A 25287-nucleotide genomic window follows, 5' to 3' on the forward strand; every position below is an offset into this window, starting at 1 on the left:
ATTCATCCAACCATTTTATTTTGCCACGAAAAGCATTTACTCAAAAGATGATATTAAGTAATATAGTAATTAACAAGTGCTAGATAAACTTGAATTAACAAGGCTTATCATTTGTTTTGTAGTGTTTTTTTTTTATATTTGCCTCTCGAACCTTGACTCTCTTTTTTATTATTTTATTTTTATGTTTTTCTAAAACAATATTTAAAATTCACAATGAAAAACTCTTGTCACACTTTTTAATTTATTTTTCTTAAACAAAATCTAAAATTCACTATGAAAAATTCCGCAATCTTCTAATTAAAGACTCCGCAAATCTTTCAATAAAAGATTTCCACTATTCTTTTTAACCGCACTCTTGCTATTTTTCTCAACATTTATATATTAGTTGAAAATTAATAATATTTTTAATTTAACTTACATTTATGATATTCCTTGAGGGGTTTTCGAGAAAAAAATACTCAACATTTATATATTAATTACAATTTTTTTATTAATATTATTGAATTACATTTAAATAAAAAATATTTATTTCTTTCATTATATTATTGAAAGATAATAGAGAATCTCTTAATTATATATTTTTATCGTTTTTAGTTTGTGTATCTCGTAAATCGTCAATAATGTTTTTATTATCATCAGAATAATTTATGTAAATATTAAATTAATTTTACACATTTTTTTATATTATAAATATTGTTTTTATGAGATAAAGCAATAGTTTTAAATAAACTAACATTTTTATGTGGAAAAAACATATCAGCTTTTTACTTAAAAGGATAATTTAAGTTAAAATAATGAATTTTGACAAAAAAAAAAAACTTATGCTTGTTTTTTTAAGTTCTAATTTTTATCATTAACTTAAAATTTAATTTTGAAGTTAAAAAAAACTAGGCCAAATGCAAACTTATAAAGGATATTCTTGCTCAATTTTTTGACTTGCTTGTCCCTCTCACCCTGAGACTGTCAATTCGTGCGTGAGACTATATATTATGGATGGTCCGATAGCGGTCCGATAGTGGGTGACACGATAGGCCCAACACAAACACTCGTTAGGATAGACTCGAAATGACTTTGATACCATATTACAAAGTGAATTTAAGTCTAATTCAACCCATAAAACCAGCTCATGGGTGAAGTTTGTACCTACTTATATACTATAAAAGGCTCTAATCTCTAATTGATGTGAGATCTCCAATAAAAAGGGTTGAAATGGTGACATCAAGGACATATAACCCTGGTGGTGCGATTCCAATCTGAAAGCTGATCAATCACCAACTCAACTTCACTCTCAATAATATGGAAAATTATAACTACAGAGAGTGAAACATGAAGTGTCCCTACAACTTTCTCTAGCTCGCTAACCAACACAACAATTTTCTTTGCTCTGAGTAATGTTATAGCGTGCAATGTGATTACATGCAGTGCTGCAGTAAGCATGAAGAAGAGTATAGTAACGTGACCTTTTGTGCCATTATGATCCAAGTGGTCAACAGTGAGAAGTGGAAGTGAGGATCATAGTCTTTAATAATGAACCTAATGGGATAACAAGGACAAGAACAAACGGGCCATTTAAAGCTGAAGTGGGTCAACATTGCACATCTTGGATTCAAAACCACCACTGTCCTTTTGGCATCATTGTTCTATAAAACCGGAATGACTCTGTTACTCGTGTTCCTTATTATCGATGAGGGCATGCCTAACTAGTCAAGTACACTTTCTTTAATTTCAATTTTGTCAATTACTACTATTTGAATACTCTAATCACTTATGAGTATAGATGAAAGATATTTTAAATATAATTTATTCTCTTAATTAATCGAAATATCTTTTATCCAAATTTTAAAATGAATAATAATTTAAATGTGATGACCATGATAACGATATAAAGCTATGAAGCTCAGACACTGCTCTTAAATGGCGTGTCGGTGTTAGATACTTGTATCGGACCCCGCCACTCGTATAACACTTGTAGAACACGTATCCATGAAGTGTCCAAGTTAAAAAGTATTTGTTGAATTTTTGACAATTCTAGTACGGTTCTAACACAATCTTAAAAAAGAACAATACATTAATTTTCTAAAAACTCAAACTTATTGTATAAATTTTTATTATAATTATAAAAATAAGAAACAAATCATTTTGAACCAGTTATGAAAAACATCTTTCTGCTCCAAAAAATAATCTGGAACATACTTGTGCACATAAATCTTTGTTGTGAATTTATATAATTCATAATTATATTGTATATAGATATGTGTTCCCGTGTCCTACATTTTAGAGATTATACGTATATTCATGTCTGTGTCGTATCAATGTCCGTGTGAGTGTGTGTCTTTGCTACATTGATGTGAAAAAAAATATTTATCTAAAATGTTTACAATCATAATTTAAATGTGATGAGCATAATGATGTGAAGAAAAAAAAAATTATCTAAAGTTCTAAGACTCGTTTCTTTAGTTATTAATGAAATATATAACTCACATATTAAACTTGTAATAATAGGAGATTGATTTATTAATTAAAGATTCAATCAGTTTATACTAAAAAAAACAATATATCATTAACATTATTATTTTAAAAAAAACAATATATCATTAACCTTATTATTTAATAAAGTCAATCCAAATTTAAAATACTTAAAATCAATATTTTATAAAATATAGCATGATTCATCAAATTTTATAATTCAAATTTAAAAACATCACAATAATAAATAATTAATATTCAAAATATATATAGTTTTTAATGACACCATAATTTCATACAAAAATTAATAATACAAATCTATAAACAAATTCAAAAAATAATGTTTTTTTATAAATTATTTTTCTAACAAAATGTAACAACTCAAATCAAGTCATCAAATTGTTGTATAACTTGATCGTGTCTTCCACTTTATCTAAGTTACACTGAATTAAATGCATTTTCACTTTAAAAAAAATCCTAACTACCTTTTGGTTTCACATTTGCAGAAAATAAAATTGAAGAATTATTCTTCATAATTGTTTTAAAATTTACGTGAAATTATAATTGACTTCAAAAATGTACTTTTATATTTATTATGGTGATAAACTAATATATAAAAAATACATTTTAGATAAATATTGATTATTAATACAATATCATCTCTCAAAGTAAAGGAATTTTATTATCGCATAAGTTTGATATTATAGTTTTTAATTGATAGGGATTTTTAGCATATCAAAATAAGTCGCTTAATTAAAATTAAGAAACAATCACTAGTACAGAATACGTAATTTACGACTTCCTTTAAAGATCAGTTGTAATAAGCGAGACGATTGTAGTTTCATAATTTTTTTTTTTTAAAATGCATATTTTTAACGACAATTTAGGCAAGATACATCTTAATTTGGAGTTTGTGTGAGAACAAAGACGGTTCTCTATAGAACTGTCGTAAAAAGTGGTGTTTCCCTCACTTAAACTCACACTAGCAGAAGTCTCTCTTTCCCTCTCACTCATTTTCCCTCACTATTTTCACTCACTCATTTTCACCGCACTCTCTTTAATTTCACTCCTCACCCCACAACCATCGCGCCCTCTTACAGATTGTCGCCATTGACCTTGCGCCACCCTTCCACACGCCATCGCAAGCTCCACCAGCGCCGCTTCGCCACGACCACCGTTTTGCACGAGAACCGCACGAGCATTGCGCCTCCCACCTTGCATTTTCTCGTTCTGAAGACCTTCGTCAGTGCTCTCCCTCACCGCCAACATCTCCTCCTTGCTGCCCCGCTTCTTAACAAAGTTCTCGCGTGTACGCACGAGCTTCTTCGCCATTTCAGCTTTGCTCCACTTTTCAGCTTAATATGTTTTTATTTTATTTAATAATATATTAAATTTTATTTACTATATTTTGAACGTGTTTGTTCTGAGTTAGATATTGTTTTCATATATTGAACACACTAATTCTAAGTCTGAGGGTGTCCGACTTTGGCAATTTAAATTTAGTTTTTAATAATTATACTACAAGAAAAATTAGTTTTAGTGATATAAATATTCGTCACTAAATGTTATAAATATGTCACTATTAATATCTTTAACAAAAATTAAATTGTCACTGGTACTCATGTCACTATTGTACATGTGACAATAATTTTAAATGTCACTAAAACTAAGTTCTATTGTGACAAAAATGATTATCACTAATAATTTTACGTAATAGTGACAATAATAAAATGTCACAAATATATAAAACAATAATGATAATTTAATTCTCACTAGTGTATTCTATGTAATAGTGATAATAATGATTTATCACAAATATATAAAACAACCATTTTAATATCAAATTTTATGTCACAATTATTTTATATCATTATTAGATATTATGAGTGTTTTTTATCAATAATAAAAAATATATCAAATAAAAATATATTGAATATAGAAACATTAAGGGTGTTTCATGTAAATGTAAAAAGACAAAAGCATAAAAAAGAATGATGATTACAAATAAAACCCGAACACAAAAAACCTAAGAACCTGTCACAACACTCACAAAAAAACAAGTGCAGCTCTTAATTTCTTCCTTCATAACCAAAAGGTTGTAAGTAATTTATGTACATTACATGTGATACCACTTACACCCTCAACCGCTAGATTTGAACACATTGGAGTATGTGACGACAACATTATCAAAATATTTTGTAACTATGTATAACACCTTAAGATAGATAAATTATTAGAATAACATAAAACATTTTCATATATTAGCAAAACTTTTTGTAGAATGTTATATATACTTAATACTTAATTTGTTGTATGTATTTTTCATATTTAAATTATGATATTAAATATTTTTATATATGGAAATTAGATATTTTATGTAGGTTTAGAGTGTATGTATATAAAGTAAAATATATATTTTTTTTTAAAAAGCAACATATAAAGATGGTTCCATTTGGAACCGTCTTTACAAATCATGTTCTTTTTAAAAAATTAAACACATGCACACACTTATAACGACGGTTCCAAAAAGAATCGTCTCTATAAATATATTTTTTAAATTTTCGTTACTTACTAGTCAAAGTAATGGCAGTTGGTTACACGTGTCGTTATAATTCACTTATAACAACGGTTCTACAACCGTCATTATAAATGACTTATTTATAATAATAACCAAAATAACGACAATTTAGAAATCATCTTTATATATCATTTTTAATCGCTATTAATGTACCTTTCTGTACTAGTAAATAATAACATAACTCTCATTGTAGTGTTAATATTTCAATTTAAGTTAGATAATATCTTGAAAATCACCACAAGTGTGACTTCCCTTAAGTGAAAAACATTTCAAAAGAGTTAATTGTGCTTAAGACAAAATTTTCTTAAACAAAATTTGTCCGTAGAGCAACCATGGTGTTGTTATAGAGAAATCATTTGGTGTAAACAATGATTATTTACTAGCAAAATTCAACTTATACAAGATAAAATTGTTTTGCCCTTTTTTTATTGGAAAAAATAATATCTAACCTAGAGAAAAATGCAGAAAATAACAAATTTCACCAAAGTAAGACATATTCAATGATTAATCTTTTTAATAATTTAATCTTCCTCGCATATTTGGAACACTTAAAACAACTTGTTTTACATACAAACTTGTATATAAACTAAATTGAATTAAAAATTACTAGTTCGAACTTATTTAGTGGATATACTCAATTTATCGTAACGCCACCAAATTTTCATTTAATGGAAACTCAACTACACTCTAAAATAATAATAGGCTCTAACACATAAAAATAAACCGAAATAATAAAACTAATCTCCAATAATTCTAATCTTCCTCACATTTGAAACACTCTAAACAACTTATTTTGCATGCAAACTTAACATAAAAACCTATCCTAATTAAAAATAACTAGTTCAAACTTCTAAATTGGATATATTAAAGACCTTCAATCACTCAACCAATTTTCATTAATATGTTCCAACACATAAAAAATAAACCAAAACATTACTAAAAATAATTAACTTCATCAATTTAAATTAAAAAAAACAGTATTTATGAATAAATCCTAAATTCCTAAAATAAGTTTCACCTTAAATTTCCACACTTTCAAAAATTCAATTCTATACATTCTACCAAGTTGCTAAAATATTTTCATTCAAATTTAAAAATACAGAACCATTCCTTCTCATTTTGACTAATCAAAACCCAAATACATGCTCTAAAAACATATTATATAATATCTACAACTTTTATGCTCTTACCTGGTGGCAATGCAAACTCTCTATTGTCCCGTTTTATATAAGTGATAGTATATATAAAAAATAGCGTTTTATTACAATTAAAAAAGTTTAATTTACCTGTAATATATATATAGTAAAAATTGGATGAGGTAATATTTTATTTTTTATTAAGGTGTTTGTTACGCAGCTTATTAATTTTTTTTTTCAAAAACAACCTTTTTAAAACAACTATTTTACCTTTCGAAATTTAAAACAATTATTTTGGCTTTTAAATTTTGATTTCTAAAATTGATGGAGTGCAGGAAAAAATATGAAGGAGTGTATAAAGAAACACCCTTTGTATTATTATGCAGACTGCCCTGACGTGCACGGGTTGTGGATTAAGTAGGATATACCTAAACAGGTCAGCGAACAAAAATAATAATTGTGTCCCATATTTTTCATATAACGGATTGCGAACGGGCCTGTATGACCCATCTCGCATTGCCAACCCCACTCTTACAAGTTAACATATCAAATTATCTTTCATTACCATCACCATTATCGAAATCTATAACTTTCATATATCAAATTAATTTCTCTTACCTTATATCTCTTGGTAAAATTATGCATGCAACATACTAAAGAAAAAAAATCCAAAAATTTGAGAGAATATAAAAATTTAGAACAACAAAAAATGTGTCAATGTATAATGCTCTGTCTTTCACTCTCTATAGCGAGATATAACATAATCTTGAAAAAGATAAAAATTACTTTAGAAATAAAATTTAAAAAAATAAAAAAAGAAATGAGATAGAATTCTTATTACTACCATCAATATTATAAACAATTGATATCTTAATATTTTTATAATTTATTAAATATATTTATTCTTTTTACTACAATTAAATTACTAACTTAGTATAAGAGGGTAAGGTGATTATCAACCTCCTATTAATTTTTTTTATAAAATCCATAACGTATTAAACATATAAAAGGAAAGAAGTACAAGATAGTTATGTGTTTCACATTGATTTTTCCAATCAATCATGCAATTTACATTATTTATTATAAATTTGGGTAAAAAAATATATTACTAAGTAGCGTTTTGTTGGAAACATCACACGACTTCTATATAAAAGAGGGTTTAACGTTAAAATCGTGTTATAGGTCTATGATTTTGTTTAAAATGAATTTGTTCTCAAGTTGTATAAGACTTACACAACTTTCATTACACAAGATGACACGACTTCAATACAAAAGTAATAAATTGAAGTCATGTTACTCATACATGACTTTAATTTTATGAAATTTACATTAATAAAACTGTGTACGCAGAGCATGACTTTAGGTTTATTGACTTTTTAAATAGAATAATTAATTAAATTATTAAAAATTTTAGAAAAAAACTTTAAAAAGTCATAATTATTTTATAAAGAGTTAGAATTAAAACGAGTTAAACGTGACTGGAAACGAGAAAAAGAAAGGATTTGAGCAATACTCGAAGGAGATTGGAGAAACCAAAATTTTACTAGTATTTTTTTTATATTTTTAAATATTTTAGGGTTTTAGTTTACATATTTTCGGTTAAGGTTAAAATTTTAACATTATTTTTTTAAAATTATTTTTTCAATTAAAAAATAACAAAATCTTATTACTTTTTTACACTGAATTAATCGTGTTAATGCGATCCAACTTTAATAAAAATTAAAGAAAGTCTTGTAAATTCCACACACAATTTTATTACAAACTGATTTCAAGTAAAAATGTGGATATGTTGATACAATTTTAACATTGATTCCTCTTTGAATTAAAGTCATGTGTAAAAGTAAATAATAAAATTTTATCAAATTGATAATAAATGATGGAAATTGCAGCATTAACCGTAGGACCTAACAGAAGAGATAGAGGCGAAGTTGTTTGGCATGAGAAGTTGTTTAAATGAGAAAGAATAATGATGTGGTTATGTATTAGCAGTGGGTTGATTAAAAGAATGATAGAGTTGGTGAGGGAGTGATCCACATCCACCAGTTCTGCACCAACTCAAGATTCAACATTCACCATGGCTTTGCCCTGATTCAATGATTGATGCCTAATTCTATTTTACCTTTTCCCCTTATTTCAAAAAAGTAAAAAGAGTTGAATTCGGATTCACAAAAATCCCTCTTCTTTAAGATAAGAGACGGGGCCTGAGTGAGTTTGAGTTCGGGCATCACTCATTCTCTCTTTCTCTTCTCTTCTCTTCTCTTCCAATCATCCCAATGCGTGTCCTCTTTCTGTTTCTGTTTTTCCATCTTCCTCAAACCCTTTCCTTGCCATTCTCAGAGTACACAGCCCTTCTCTCTCTTCGTTCAGCCATTACCGATGCCACTCCACCCGTTCTCTCTTCGTGGAACGCCTCCACCTCTTATTGCTCCTGGCTCGGCGTCACATGCGACTCCCACCGCCACGTCATTGCTCTCAACCTCACTGGACTCGACCTCTCCGGGACTCTCTCCGCCGACATAGCTCACCTCCCATTCCTCTCCAATCTCTCGCTAGCCACCAATAAGTTCTCCGGCCCCATCCCTCCGGCACTCTCCTCCCTCTCTTCCCTCCGCCTCCTCAATCTCTCCAACAATGGCTTTAACCAAACCTTCCCTCCGGAGCTCTCGCGCCTCCAGAGCCTCGAGGTCCTCGACCTCTACAACAACAACATGACCGGCGCGCTCCCTCTCGCCGCCGCGCAGATGCTCAACCTCCGCCACTTGCATCTCGGCGGGAACTTTTTCTCGGGCCGGATCCCGCCGGAGTACGGACAGTGGCAGCGCCTCGAGTACCTTGCTGTCTCCGGAAACGAGCTCGAAGGGAAAATACCGCCAGAGATCGGGAACCTGACCAGCCTCCGGGAGCTTTACATCGGCTACTACAATACTTACGAGGGCGGCATTCCGCCGGAGATCGGAAACTTGTCGGAGCTGGTGAGACTGGACGCTGCGTACTGTGGTTTGTCCGGCGAGATTACTGCGGCGCTGGGTAAGCTGCAGAAGCTGGACACGCTGTTCCTTCAGGTGAATGCGCTATCAGGGCCTCTCACGCCGGAGCTGGGAAACCTGAAGAGCTTGAAATCGATGGATTTGTCTAACAACATGCTCTCCGGGGAGATTCCGGCGACTTTCAGCGAGCTGAAGAATATTACGCTGCTGAACCTGTTCAGGAACAAGCTTCATGGAGCAATACCGGAGTTTATAGGGGAACTTCCGTCGCTGGAAGTGGTGCAATTGTGGGAAAACAATTTCACAGGTAGCATTCCTGAGGGTTTAGGCAAGAACGGGAGACTGAGCGTTCTTGATATTTCTTCTAACAAATTAACTGGGGCTCTGCCTCCTTACCTCTGTTCTGGGAACACACTTCAGACTTTGATAACTCTCGAGAATTTCTTGTTCGGTCCAATTCCGGAAGCGCTTGGGAGTTGTGAATCCCTTACTCGGATTCGAATGGGAGAGAACTTTCTAAATGGGTCCATTCCGAAAGGGCTTTTTGGACTTCCCAAACTTACCCAGGTTGAGCTTCAGGATAATTATCTCTCTGGAGGGTTTCCGGAGGCGGGTTCTGTAGCTGTTAATCTTGGTCAGATAACTCTCTCCAACAACCAGCTTTCTGGGCCTTTGCCTCCTTCCATCGGTAACTTCTCCAGCGTGCAAAAGCTCCTTCTTGACGGTAACATGTTTTCGGGTCCGATCCCTCCTCAGATTGGGAGGTTGCAACAGCTCTCAAAGATTGACTTTAGTGGCAACAAGTTCTCGGGTCGTATTGAACCTGAAATCAGTCAGTGTAAGTTGTTAACTTTTCTAGACCTTAGCCGGAATGATCTCTCCGGAGAGATCCCAAATGAGATTACTGGAATGAGGATATTGAATTGCCTTAATCTCTCAAGCAATCATTTAGTGGGTAGCATTCCCTCTTCAATATCCTCGATGCAAAGTTTAACTTCTGTTGATTTTTCGTACAACAATCTGTCTGGTTTGGTGCCCGGTACCGGTCAATTCAGCTACTTCAACTACACGTCTTTCTTGGGAAACCCCGACCTCTGTGGCCCCTATTTAGGTGCTTGCAAGGATGGGGTTGCCAATGGTGCACATCATCCTCATGCGAAAGGACTCTCGTCTTCTTTGAAGCTTCTACTTGTTGTCGGGTTGCTTCTATGTTCCATTGCTTTTGCTGTGGCGGCAATATTTAAGGCTCGATCACTGAAGAAGGCCAGTGATGCTCGTGCATGGAAGTTGACTGCGTTTCAACGTTTGGAATTCACTGTTGATGATGTTTTGCAGTGCTTGAAGGAGGATAATATTATAGGCAAAGGAGGTGCAGGCATTGTCTACAAAGGGGCTATGCGTAACGGGGATCATGTTGCTGTGAAAAGGCTTCCGGCTATGAGTAGAGGCTCTTCCCACGACCATGGGTTCAACGCAGAGATTCAGACACTTGGGCGAATCCGACACAGGCACATTGTTAGATTGTTGGGTTTCTGTTCAAATCATGAGACTAACCTTTTGGTCTATGAGTACATGCCCAATGGAAGCTTGGGTGAGGTTCTTCATGGAAAGAAGGGGGGTCATTTGCATTGGGACATAAGGTATAAAATTGCCGTGGAGGCTGCCAAAGGGCTTTGCTATCTCCACCATGATTGTTCTCCGCTCATTGTTCACCGTGATGTGAAGTCAAACAACATCCTTCTTGATTCTAATCATGAAGCTCATGTTGCTGATTTTGGGCTTGCCAAGTTCCTGCAAGATTCTGGGACATCTGAATGCATGTCTGCTATTGCTGGTTCATATGGATACATAGCTCCAGGTACTGTTCAATTTTGTCCTAATTAATGCATTACTACATGGATGTGGCAACTTGTTTTCCCGCCCGATTATAACTGTTTGTACCTTCAATTACTGTTGAGAATTTGACTCATTGACTCACCATTGGGTTTAGGTGTTGACTGTTGATATTCAGATAATGCCTCTAAATTAATTAACATTGCCATGGGGTTTTTCTTCACTTTGATTATTTATCATACCTAAATGATCACTTGATTGGTTCCTTGTTTATGTAGTCTATTTATTTTAAGCCAAAGTACTGAAAGTAAATGGTAGGTATCTCTGCTCCGTTTGAATTTGATTTTTTACCATAGCCCGCTCCACACACCTATGGAGTAGATAATACTGTAGTCATAGCTTAGAATCATTCTGATAAGAAAAAAAAAGGTTAGAATCATTCGCAACAGAAAGCTGATGGTTATGGGCAAAATATCAGATATATAGAACTATATACAACTTTTCACGTATTGCCTATGTTTTACTTAGTTTCTTATTAAGGTGGCCTACTTTATTTTGTTTATGATACCTGTTTCTTGTTTGGTTGCTACTTATAGTTTCTAATTAGCCTGCTTCATTTCAGTTTATGATTCCTGATTGATGTTCCATTGCAGAGTATGCCTACACATTGAAAGTTGATGAGAAAAGCGATGTGTACAGTTTTGGCGTGGTTCTTTTAGAACTTATCACAGGCAGGAAACCAGTTGGGGAATTTGGTGACGGTGTGGACATTGTGCAATGGGCAAGGAAAATGACGGACTCTAACAAGGAAGAAGTTCTTAAAGTTCTTGATCCTAGGCTTTCGTCAGTTCCCCTCCACGATGTGATGCATGTTTTCTATGTAGCCATGCTATGTGTGGAAGAACAGGCTGTAGAGAGACCAACTATGCGTGAAGTTGTCCAAATACTGACAGAGCTTCCAAGACCACCTGGTTCTAAACAGGAAGACTTAACAGAATCCTCTTTGTCATCATCCAATGCTTTAGAATCTCCATCCACAGCCTCTAAAGATCGTCAAAATCCTTCTCAATCTCCACCACCCGATCTTCTGAGCATTTAAAATGTTCTATTGGTTTCATTTTAGATCACTTGGTTTATGATAGCTTATTCGTTTACTTTCTTTTTATGTCTGTCTTCTGGGGTTGGTTTTTATTTTTAACTGAAGGTGTTAGCGTTTGGATTTTTCTGAAAGGTTTTTGTACAGTAGGAAGAATTGGTGGGGGTATTTTCTTATAAAGTCATTGTCTTCATCATGAAATGCTACTTTTAATTTTTATGTTACACCCGTTGTTGTGCTGTGAGCGTACGCTGGGGAGGGTTCAAGGGTACTCTTGTTCACCAAGGGGATCAATAATAGGTAGAGTGAAAGGGACACAACGACGCAAACTGGTTGGGGTATTAAAACAGTGGGCTATTATGGTTTAGAATGCTATGGTTGAATCCTTAGAGGATTGCCTCAGTATGAATTGTGAGCCTGAGCTGTGACTTCGAAGAAGTTAACATGTTTCCAGAAAATCGGAGTGAATCAGGCGTGTTTTAGCTTTAGTTCGTTAATAACTCATTTCTTTTTGCTTTTTCATTCCCCCAAAAGATAAAATTAACTGAGTGGCACAAGATTTTGTGGCATTAAAAAGGATAGAAAAATTTCCCTTTTTCAATAGCAAGAGAGAGGCTCGGTGGGGATAACTAAACAAATAAATCTTGTGATCTATTTATATGAATGGTCAAATCCTAGGGTTAACCCCCCATCACTCTGGTTGTGGACCATAGCACTTGGAACAAATTGTAGCTGGGCTTGATATAATCCCAAGAGAATTGTAGCCATTGAATTTAGTTTTCATCTTACAATAAAGTGTTGTTATTTTTTAAAATAAGATTGACAGGTGATTTGTCATAGGAAATTAACCTATGTCTTGGTATGTGGCCAAACCTTTGCTTGGGATGCCTTGTGCTAGCAACCATAATAATCTTGTGCCACAATTTCTGTGTACAGTCAGGTCAGAAAAGGTTAGATTTAGAGAAATAAGGAGCATGGACAGTTTTATCACATGGGGTTGGTGCATGTGTATGTAATAACAAAGAAAAAGAAGACTGGAATTGAAAGTTGTACACCACTTGCCCTATGCCATTTCCAAACTGAAAAGAAGTTTCAGTACCTTCGGATTTCCATAAAGTCTTGTTAAATTAGGATGCAGGAGATGAGTGTTCATAGACTGTGTAGCAATGTGTGGGGAAAAGGCTCACGGTTGTCCTAAAGATGGGGCTCTTTGGTTAGGTCTGACTGAACATTTATGTGGTCCCAGAGAAGGATTAATAAGTGGTTTGTGTGAATGATCAACATAAGGATGATTTTTTTTTTCTTTCAGAAATTCAAATAGCTGCTAGAGTATCTATCTTCTTGAAACAAGCTAATTAAATAAATGATAAAATAAAACAAAGGTAAGATGGGTAAATAGTCTTGTCATTTCACACCTTTAAAAAAATAAAAGAAAAATAATACAGTGAATCAGGTCGTTGGAAAAAATCATTCAATCCAATTAATTTTCCAAAATAAAATCACCAAATGATTCCTTAAAAATGCAAATATGAATAATTTAATCATTCCATCTATTGATTCCAAGGATTCTGGTGTCTCATTTTGAAAGACTACAGATTATTATTTTTCAACTTTGCTACTAAGTTGAAATTTAGTTTATGCTACTTTATTTATCTAACCTACTAATCTTAGTTTTTAAAATTTAATTTATAGGAGTAAATTATTAGAGTGTCACACTAAATGGAAATTTGAAACAATATGGTCTTTAATTAATAAACTGTATTTGTTTATAAATTTTGTTAATAGAATTTTATTTAAGTAATTGTGACTTCTTTAAATCCGTTTTGTTTCGCTATGTAGAGTGTAGTTTTTTTTTCATCTTGGTTTCACATTGTACTATTCATATAATTGAATGTAACGTGACATTTACATGTTTGAAATATTTGTACATAAGTTTGCAAATAGTGTCTAAATACTACAAAAATCATAAAAATTTCATGAAAAGTTGGCTACAAAATACAAAAATATCATTTATTTATTTTATCAAACATATATATTGTTTTTGTTAAGAAGTAACATTTACAAAAATAATTAATTTAAATCATATTTATAAATATATTTTTATATTTAGCTTGAGATTGAAATTAAACATGGTTACTATTTACACTTGTGTGTATACACATATATTTGATGTAACTAATAATTATTTTAAATAATTTAATTTTTAAACAGGTGAAATAAATTATGCACAATACCAAACACAAATATGGACAATTGACACGATAACATATAGGCGTAAATGACATTAATGTGTTACACAAGTTTTGAGACACTATTTATAAAAGCATATGTTATAGGTCCGGAAATGATACTCTTGTATTCAATGACATAAATAATATGACATCAAATTAAGATATTGAAAAAAATAAACTCTACTCACCCAAATAATTAAAAAAAAAATTGCAAGTGGGAGGAGGAGTTTGGTTGTTTATATTTGGGTTAATTATTCAATGTAGTCTTGGGTTAAGTGTCTAATCTAAAATAGGGTTGATTTGGTTGTTTTAATGAATTTTTTTTTTTCATCTTATTTCATTTCATTATATATTAGTTTTAAGATAGAATGTTGTTTTAATTTTTCATCTCTTTTGGTGGTTGGTTTTTCCATGAACGGAAATATGACAGTGGAGATACCAAAACAATTGATTGAAAAGAAAAAGAAGTGATATATATAAGTTGAATTGGTAGTGATTATTGGTGTATGATTGGACAATTGAGGATTGAAACATGGAATTCAACCAAAGAAGCTTTCCACAATGAAGACACCATAAGCATCTATGTGCAAGATAAATCCAACACGTTAGAACACAAAATAAAGCCCTTAAATGCGGCTTTGAAGTTCAAATTATTTACTATTTTTGGAATTTAATGATTTGGAAATATATTTTGAAATCAGATATATTATATGGAAGAGGAGTTTGTCGTTTATTTTATTTATGTATTTTGTATATAAATATAGAATTAAATTAAATTAAATAGTAAATATTAAGAACATTTTAATCTTATTATCTTGAATTTAAATAAATAAATATATTTTTTTTATATGAAAAATGTTTTTAAAAAATATAATTTAAATAAATATATTAAGTAGAGATAGATGAAGATTGAAAGACGGGAGAGATGAATGTCCCAAAACGACAAACCACTTTACCCAAAAATCTATCAAAACTCAGACAGGAAAGGGATTTGCTAGGACACGCACAGTTGCTCCAGTGACATGAATTATTTTAATAATTTTTTAAGGGAAAAATATTTTTATTTTGATTTTTTAAATTCGATTGCTTATTTTTAAATTAATGGATTTTGTTATCTACCTTTTAAAATATATGATTTCAGTTATTTTTTATGTTCAAAGTTTATGTAATAACAAATTTTTACTGTCACAAACTAGATAAAAAAACAAATTCACATAATGTATGGTATTGGTCTCTCTATATATCTAAATTTAACGATTTTAGTATATATTTAGTAAAAAATTGTGAATAAAATGAAAATGATAAAATTTTATGATTATTTTATGAATTTAGTTAATAGTGGGTGTATTTAAAAAAGTTATATCATAAAACATGATGAATTTAAATTTTGGGTCATTTTTAGCATTTTCTCACTGTTATATTTGTTTTGAGTAGGGGTGACAAAGTGGGGTGGGCCGTGCGGGTCAGTCTGCGGTCTGGTGAAAAAAATGCGAAACGGGTTGCTTATTTCAATCTGCTGACCCGCTTAGGTCCGTCCTGCATAACTTGCAATCCGTGTGAGCCAAGTGCGGAGCGGGGCGGGTTGGTTCGCATAACCCGCATAATTTTAAAATGTAAAATTTTTTTTCTGCATCTCCATATTTTCTTCATGTAGCCTCATATTTTACATTCCGAAAATTTTAATAACATCTTACTACACATGTCTCGTGAAAAATAATATTATGAGATCATTTACTTAATACATCTAAATAATAAAAATTCAAAAATATTATTTAAAATTTTTTTTTTTAAATATTTCTTATGCGGACTGGCCTGTAGACCCGCAGGTCAACCCTTATACGGGACAGGTCAACCCAACCTGTTTTTTGTGGACTAAGAACAGGACGAGTTTATGCGGGGCGAGCGAACCCGCATTTCCAGCCCTAGTTTTGAGAATTTGCCCAAACTCTCCCTCTTAAGATTCTTATTTAGCAGGTTGCATTTGGAAATTTTCACAATCAGGTTAAACGTCTCATATTTCTTCTTCTTGGAAGAAAAATGGTGGTGAATCATTCAAAGGTGCGCATTTAGTTATCTATTTTTAATTAAACAATACAGAGTAAAGTGAGCTCTAGACAAGTTGACATACATTTAATTTCCTTAAAACTTATATTGACACATATTGGAGAAGAAAATAAAGAGCATTTAACACACTCACATAGTCTAAACAAAACTCATATAACTCTTTATATGGTTGTAATATTCTTGTTGGGGGTTAAAAAAAGTTTCCTTTTAAGGTTTTTCAGGGGTACAATTTCATTCTTTATTATTAGAAAGGACAAAAAATAATTTATTTATAACAACTTCTGGTAAGTCAGGTCTCTTTCTCAATATTAAAATTTTGATTAGGTTTAATTGAAGTTATGGATGAATGTAGTAACTTTAATTGTTTTTATTTAACATTAAATTTGTGCCACTTAAAACTTCTTTCAGTGGTTAATTTTTTTATCATGTATATTTGTGTTAATTAAAAGTGAATGTATAATTTAATAAGTTAAATTAAGTAATAATTTATTTTAAATTTATGTGTAATAATATATGAAGTAAAGAAATGATGTACAAAATATTTTTATTTTTTTAGCAGTGTGGTAACAATGAATGCTTAAATTTAACAAGTTAAATTAAGTATTATTTAAAATTTGGGTATAACAGTATATGAAGTACAGAATTGATGTATTGAAAAATTATCTATTGACTTTACAATATTTTAATGAATTATGTTAAAACTATTTAATAAACTTTGTTGTAAAATGAAATAAAATGGTATTGCATTATTTTATTAAGTACAAAAAAAGTAAATAATATAAATATAGAAGAAGTCTATTAGATTACGTAAAATAAATTATATTAAAAATAAATGTGGATTATAACATTGTTTTTTTTTATTTTTTATTTTTATAAAGTTTTCGTGTTAGGCATCACTATGCAACTTGACATCTCAGCTAAGCTGACACCTCAAGTAACAACAATCATCTGCCATCACATGAAAAAAGAATATTATTAAAAAAAGAAAAAAGAAAGAAAATACAAAAATATGGGGGGACTAGACCAAAACCCATATGTTAACACAAACGATACATAGGTAGATTATACCTATTCATAAAGAATTCTAAGAACAGACTAGCTGGGAGTCTATTATACCAATGAAAAGATTCTCTATGAATAAATCCTAAATTAGCCAACTTATCAGCACACGCATTCCCTTCACGAAAAATATGAGTTATCCTAAACCTGATTGTCCCACAAAAATTAAGACAAGTATTCCATCGATTCTGAAGCATCCACGGAACATTAGTCCTAGCAGTAAACGCAGCACAAACCAAGGCAGAATCACATTCAAGCCAGACATCAGTAAGTCCCATTTTTTGAGCTTCCTCCATAGCATGTATAACTCCATAAAACTCAGCAACCAAAGCAGTTTGAACTTCAAGAAACGCTGAAAAAGCACATGACTAAGGGGAGTTTTAACGAAGTCTTCAAAATGATTAAGAAGGCTGGTGACAACTAGGGGTGGAACATTGAGTTTCGTCGACAGATTATAGAAGTACATGTACACAGTTTGAAGTGCATGTGAACATTGTTGTTTCATGACTTCAAGTGGAAGATTGTTGGGTATGAAGTCAAGACCAATTGGATTGGGTTGACAAGACACCATGTACACAGTTGAAGCGCAGGTGAACATTGTTCCGTGACTTCAAGTGGGAGATTGTTGGGTATGAAACCAGGATCAATTGGGTTGGACTGAGTAGACACCATGTTTTAGTGAGCCGGCTTAATAACATTGTTTTTATTATTTATGAGACCCTATGTTATATGATTATCATTTCTATTTTTGAGGTTGTTCTTATTGTTCATGTTGGATATTAAGATGTGGTGATATGAAATATTATTATTGTGTTGTATTTTGTTGTTTTCAGGTAATTATATTAAATATGTGTGAAACATTATGAACTGGTAATAATGCATTGATGGAAATTTGGTGTCATTATAGAAATGTGAAATGTAACATCTCTATTTTACATTTAAAAACTATAATATACATGAAATATCAAAATAAATATTTATATATATACATCTCTTTCATCCAGTATTTTAAAAAGAACAAAAGTATGTTGTGAAACATTGTAGTATTTATAAAAAATAATTTGCTAATTTAGTTTGAATAAAATTAAAATAACATAGAAAAATTACAAAATAAACTTACATAATCGTCACTCATAAATTTAAAAACGTTATAATCATAAATTTAAAGAAATTATATATATATATATATTGAATATTGTATCCAATACATTATTGCTTGTAAAGTATATTATCATACAAATAATCATTTTCTATAGAACTTGTATTATCACGCAGAAAAACCTAATTACATTTTTAATTAAAATCATGCATACTATACATTATTTTCTTTATAAATTTTTTGAATCAACATCAGTATACGATGACACAACTTTAATATTTCATCTAATTCAAACTGAAATCGCCTTAAATTAATACAACTTCTTTTAAACGAACTCGTGTGTTATCCAAAATCAGAAATACTTTTATTTTCTCCTCATTCTAACAATAAATAAACTAAATTACACTGTTTAAATGAAAAAAAAAAAAAAACTTGTTATGATGGGAATAGTAGATGTGTTATGAGAAGTACAAGTAGTAGCTGGAGTGATTGACGTGTTGTGTGGTTGCCCACAAGATCTATCTTTTAGTGTTGTTCCATCTCATCACTCTTCTTTGACTTCATTTATTATTGCAGACACCACAGTAGTTATTATAATGTTTATGACATCTATTCATTTCTCCTTCTCAATCATTAGTAATAGTAGGTGTTTCACTACACCTATATTTATATAAATGTCCCTTAAATAAGTTACTCCATTTTATACATTCAAGGTTCAAGTATAATGTTTCACGTCTCATGAATAGTTGTTTCTCTGAAATACTGGCTTATATATTTTTATCTCTTATTACTTTATGAAGTATTTAAAAGGTCAACAAGTATTCATTGATGAATTTGTCTAATTCTGATATATATTCGACCGACATGTTGACGAGTCTAGAACACTTTGATTGAATTGAGATATCATGCACGGTTAGGTCGATCGACACATATAATTATTAACACTCAAACTAAGGTCAGTGAATCTAAATTACCATTAAGAATTAAGTAATACAATCATAAATGTGATCAATTCCACTAATTAGGTTCAATGAGGTAAACCCATTAAAATAATATAAATAACACACATTCCAAAAAACAAGGTACATCATTATTACTGTACACCTACCCGAGTACCGAACACCCTTTACTGACTTGAGCGTTGGAGTGTCTTATGCAGGTACCTCCCCCATTTGACATTCACCCGAGACTAAGAGTCGAAGGAGTAGCACGAAGGCGAGAAAAATCTCAGTAAAACCCTAACAACCTGCTCGAAAGAAGGAGAAAGACAAAGACTTCAATAGTTCTTTAAGTTCATATCTCTAAGAGGAACAATTACCCTAACAAATAACCATACAATTTTTTTTATCAAAATCTTATAAATTTCCTAGCTAGGATTTCGGAAAGTAAATTGACATAAATTCAATCCACAAATGTGGTCTATAAAAATTTATCGTGTTTGTTTGTAACTTCTTATAATCAACTTTTAAATTATTAAATATACTAAACTAGCTAGTATGTTCATTTAGTATGTGTTTATTTTCATGAGTAATGTAATGTGATATCGCATTAAAATATTAATTAATATAATATTAGGAAGCCTTAAAAAATATATTAAATTTTACCACTGGACTTTATTATCAGATATATGTATATTTCATGGTATACTTAAAAATGTGAAAAAATAATTATCGTAGTAATGTATTTTTTTAATTTTCAAATCCAGTTAAATAAAATACAAACTATTATTTCTTTGTTTGTCCGTTTCATTTTTAAAAGATATTTTTCATTTTTTTTCATATCTGAACAAAATATTTAAAGATATTTTTAGAAAAGAACTAAAAATTCGGTGTTGACTTTTATGTTTGTATTAAGATGCCAATTTTAAAAAAAAAAACAAATACCTTCACATATATCCATAATAGATCTAAATAAATAAGTATATTTAATAGATAATAAATATAAATATTTTAACTACTTATTTATTGACGAAATAAATACTATAATATTTTATTCCACTACAAGAAAATCATGAAATAGAAACCAATTTTAGAGACAAAAAATAATTAGTTGATATTAGAGACAAAAAATAATTAGTTGATACAGTGACTAATTAGAGAGTATTTTAGATACTAAATCAATTTTTGGTTTCTAAATTAGTTTATATTATTATTAAATAGTTTCTAAATGGGTATCTAATTAGCAACCAAAGTTTTTCTTACCAAATTTAGAATCTAAATAATTGGTATTTAAAACCTTGGTTGCTAATTATATAACAATTTAAAAACTATTTAACAATAATATAAACTAATTTAGAAACCATTTTTTTTAGTTTCTAAAATGGTCTCTAATTTAGTTATTATTGCAACTAATTATTTTGGTATCTAAAAATTGGTTTGTATTTGATGATTTTCTTGTAGTGTTCATCAATACTTTTTATTTATGTATTTTTTCACAATCAAATAGTTAAAAGTAAATTTCTTGATAATAAAATAATTAAAAAATAAAAAATATTTATAATTTAATTTTATATTTTTTATTATTATTTATGAAATTAAAATTGATTGCAAAACTAAATATTATTTAAATATAAATTTGCAATGTAATTTATTTAAATTTATTTTTTAAAAAGACTAGTTTTATTATACTAACATTTTATTATATGATTTTATTCTGATTGTATTTTAACATTAAAATTTTACTTTAGTTTATATGTTGAAGAATTATTTTTAAAAGATATTATTGAATATGCATAGCTAATAAAAAACATAAAAGAAGAATAGATTATTTTTTTTAGGAGGTGTATTTGTTTAGAAGAGTGGATATGAGAAAGAGGAAAAGGATAGAAATAAGGAGAAACTTTTGTATTAAGGAAAATAAAATAAAAAGTGAAAAAGAATATAAAGTTGGTGAGTGAAATTGATAAAAAAAGTAAAAATAATTGTACAATTTTATCCTCATGATCAAAATTACTTTAAAATAATATAAAATGAGAGTTTGTGAATAATTTTATTGATGATATATAAAAAATAATTATTTATTTGATAATTTGTAAGATTATTGTTCTTATATTTAGAATGAACCATAATAAATTATTACACATTAATTACATTTGGTTGAAGTATTATTCTCATTACAATTCCTGAACTTAACTACAAAAAATAAGAATTATCTAATATGATTTTTATTTTTTATTTTTTAATATGCATGTAAAAATGCAAAATATTTTTTTATAAATGAAATAAAATTTAAATAAAAATAATTATAATATAATTTTTTTGACTAAACTATCTTTGATATTATAAATTATTTCTCATTAAATATTATTTTATAGTATTATTATAGTTATTTTATAATTTTATTAATTTTTAAATTTATTATTACGTTATTAATATTTTAAATTTTATTATCATTATTATTTATAAGCATTTATTTTTATAAAAAAATTAATTTAATTATTTTGAATCATAATATTAATTTTGAAAGCTTGAATTCCATAGTCTTATTCTTAGAAGACATTTCAAAGTATTAACGTAATCGATTAATCAATTAGTCTATGTTATATATAAAATATAAGATAATTTATTATATTATATTTATAACGATAATTGATTATGGGAATATTGTTTTTCTTTTTACTTCATGCGTATTTCAATTATTAATTTTTATTTAAATTTTTTATGAAACCACCACATACAAATAATATTTTTTTGGGCACTAGTAGTTTTACTGTGGGAACTAAGGTAATTTTGTCTTTTAACACTGTGATACCTTTGTAAGAAACATGGTACCTTCCTTTTTCCATAATTTAGGGCTTTCATTTTTCTGTAATTAAGTTCATTCAATCTCTGATACCATTCTCACTTTTCCATTGTACATTAATAATTGGGAACCAATCTGAATCCTTACAATGCATCTCATAGAACAGATCCCCCAATTTAAGTTGTTTAGGCTGTTCCCACTGCCCTACGCCGTTTGATATAATAATATTTATTGAATGGTTTGGATCCATGTTTGTAATCTTCAGATACTGATAAAAGATTAAATATTCTTTAATTAAAACACCTAAAAATATGCCTTTTATAATTTTTAATATATTGTTATATGATTTTCAATAAAAAAATCATTATGTAATCAGTGTCATAGCAAGATCCTAAAATAAACATGTTCAGTGTATTTGGGGGAGAGTAACGTGTTGAGAAATTCGAACCCTATAAAATTCACAGATGAAGGAAGACAACTAATTATCTATGGATGTTCTTGGGTTTTGGTTCACTTCATTTAATTTTCTCATTCACATTTGAAAATAAATTAATCCTCCAAAATGCCTTCTTCATTCTAATCAAGGAAAAAAATTAATTTAATAATAAACAGGTTTTAATCGAGAAATTTCCCCTTTTAAAAATCATATGATTGATACCATAAAAATCAAAGAAGTCATTAAAAATAGAAATTTAAATTAAGTAAAATGTATTTCAAGAATATTTTATTGAATGATGTGAAATTATTAAATTGTATTTATACTTTGAATTACTTACTATACATGTTTTTTTTAATCTTTTTTTACTTTGTGTTCAATTCTTAAGAGAGTTTATTTTCATTCAGTTGTGAATTTTGTTTAACGTTTTTTCCTGCACTTCCATACATTTTTTTTTCTATTCTTCTGTATTTTCTGTGAAAAAATTGTTTTATCTTTTTTGAATTGTAAAATTTAGAAGATGTTGTTTAGATTTATAAATACTTTTCAAATTCTTTTAAAATAGATTGTATTCTGAATTATAGAATTTAATATATTTACAGATCATACAATTAGAAAATAAAAAAACAAACACCTTTATCTGAAGGATAGTTTTGAAATTAAAATAATTACAGACATGAAGAATAAACTGTGGAGGTGTAGGAAGAAAACACTATTTTGTTGTATTTAATGTTATGGTGTGAAGGCCTGTATCGTAGCCCAACATTATTGTTCTCTGAATCCGTAACCTACTTCTTCATGCACCTCTATACTTTTTTGTGCCGCCCCATAAATTTTTGTATTCTAAAAATGTTTTTTTATAAAAATGTTAAAGTGTAGTTTATATTTTGGATTATACGATTCAGAAGTATTTTTCTAGATTCGTAATTAACTTCTGATTTATGTAATCCAATTTTTTTTTTTTAGATTCGTGATTAACTTTCAAATTACATAATCCAGAATACCATTTTTTTAAAAATATATTTTGAATTACATAATTCAGAAACTATTTTCATATTCGAGATTAGTTTCTAGATTATGAAATCTAAAATATTTTTTTTAAATTACTTTTGGATTGGGTAAATCAGGAGAACAATTCTTTCAAATAATTTAATCCAGAATATAAAGAATGTGAGATTTTAAAAGTTAATTTATTTTTTTTACAAAACAAAATATTTTCAAATCTAGTATGGGTGTTCTCATGGAGGTAGGAAGAAGCAGCCGAGTCCGTATAATAAAATCGTAAGGCCCAAGTCTGCTTTCCTAAGTTGTAGACACACTTTTTTAACATTCATCAAATGGCCTCTAACTTGGTGTTCGTCTGGACTCTATGTTTTGAAGTGGCAAAAATTTTAGATTCTATTTACTCGTGTTTTTATTTCTTGTTCTTATTATGAATTTTTTACTTACAATTTTATTCCTTTTCCGTTTTAGAATATGTACACATACTATTTCAATCTTGATATTTTTAATTTAATTATTTAATTCATATTGTATACTCTAATGTGTATTTCTCTTATATAGGATGAGAGTCATATAATTTCATATCTTATCCATTGAAGCAGAATTTGTGTGAAGCTGAATTTTTAACAAGCAAGCCACGTTCTCAACTAATGTGCAATTGTCCCCATTATATCGCCTGAACCAAAAAGAAGGAAAAGTTTTTACTTACTCAAAATCAACTTTCTTTTCATGGTACCCTCTGTTACGGGAACTTGAATATACAGAATCAACTTTCCCCAACTTGTGAAACCAACCCCAAGCGAAAATAGTTCACAAAATTCGTCATTGAGAAAATATGTTGGGAATACATGCGATTTCTGCGAATCGTAATTCACAAATTTTGCCAAGTAGAACCGTGGCGAAATCCATTTACATTATCATAAGTATGTTAGAAGGATAAAACAAAGTTGTTTTTTAATGTACCAGGAATTCATGCCTATTAGATTTAATAGTTGTATTTATTCTGTATAGAGCTAGGTTGCTATAAATTTTCTTTTTACCCCAATATTTAAGCATAGCTTTGTAATTTCTTTTATCCATTGAGGAATACATGTTTTGTTGTTTCTCTCTTTTTCTTCCATTTCTTCTATTTTTACATTGATAATATCAATATGGTATCAAAATTTATCTTAATAAGATTTGTTGGATCTATTATTATTAAACTCTTACTGAACTGTCTACAAATATCTAATCTCACACCTGAGATGTCAATGCCTTAGAAAGAGAGGATCGAATTACACAAGGGATATAACTCATCTTACAAGTTGATTATATGAGGATAAATTAAGCTTAAATTCACTTCTAAATAAGAGAATTCAAGTAGAATTAGTTGGTGTAAACAAATTCAAATGTAATTCAAAATGTAAAGAATTGGGTCACAATCAAATATCCACAATTTTAATTAGATGTTTAGCATTGACTTTTCTCTTAGTTTTTATATTTAGTTTTCAATTACTCTATTTTTGGTATCCGATCATTGTTCATCTTGTATGGAATGATAATCCAAATTCGTTATTTCA

At 29.7% G+C, this 25287-nt stretch overlaps 1 protein-coding gene across 1 annotated transcript; it reads left to right on the forward strand.

Moving 5' to 3' along the window:
• Nucleotides 1-8118: 8118 nt before the first annotated feature.
• On the forward strand, nt 8119-12320 carry LOC137810003 (leucine-rich repeat receptor-like serine/threonine-protein kinase BAM1). The gene is made up of 2 exons (XM_068611102.1): nt 8119-11025; nt 11654-12320. The coding sequence occupies exons 1-2, from the start codon at nt 8454-8456 to the stop codon at nt 12097-12099; spliced, it is 3018 nt and encodes a 1005-aa protein (XP_068467203.1). The 5' UTR covers nt 8119-8453; the 3' UTR covers nt 12100-12320.
• Nucleotides 12321-25287: the final 12967 nt, after the last annotated feature.

The sequence above is a fragment of the Phaseolus vulgaris genome, chromosome 2 (assembly GCF_000499845.2).
Source record: "Phaseolus vulgaris cultivar G19833 chromosome 2, P. vulgaris v2.0, whole genome shotgun sequence".
Lineage (NCBI taxonomy): Eukaryota > Viridiplantae > Streptophyta > Magnoliopsida > Fabales > Fabaceae > Phaseolus > Phaseolus vulgaris.

What these genes read in the sequence shown, in the direction of transcription:
- LOC137810003 (XM_068611102.1), top strand. Translation starts at nt 8,454, where the DNA reads ATGCGTGTCCTCTTTCTGTTTCTGTTTTTCCATCTTCCTCAAACCCTT. An exon ending in ATATGGATACATAGCTCCAG is followed by an intron (nt 11,026 to 11,653) that starts GTACTGTTCAAT and finishes GTTCCATTGCAG; the next exon opens with AGTATGCCTACACATTGAAA.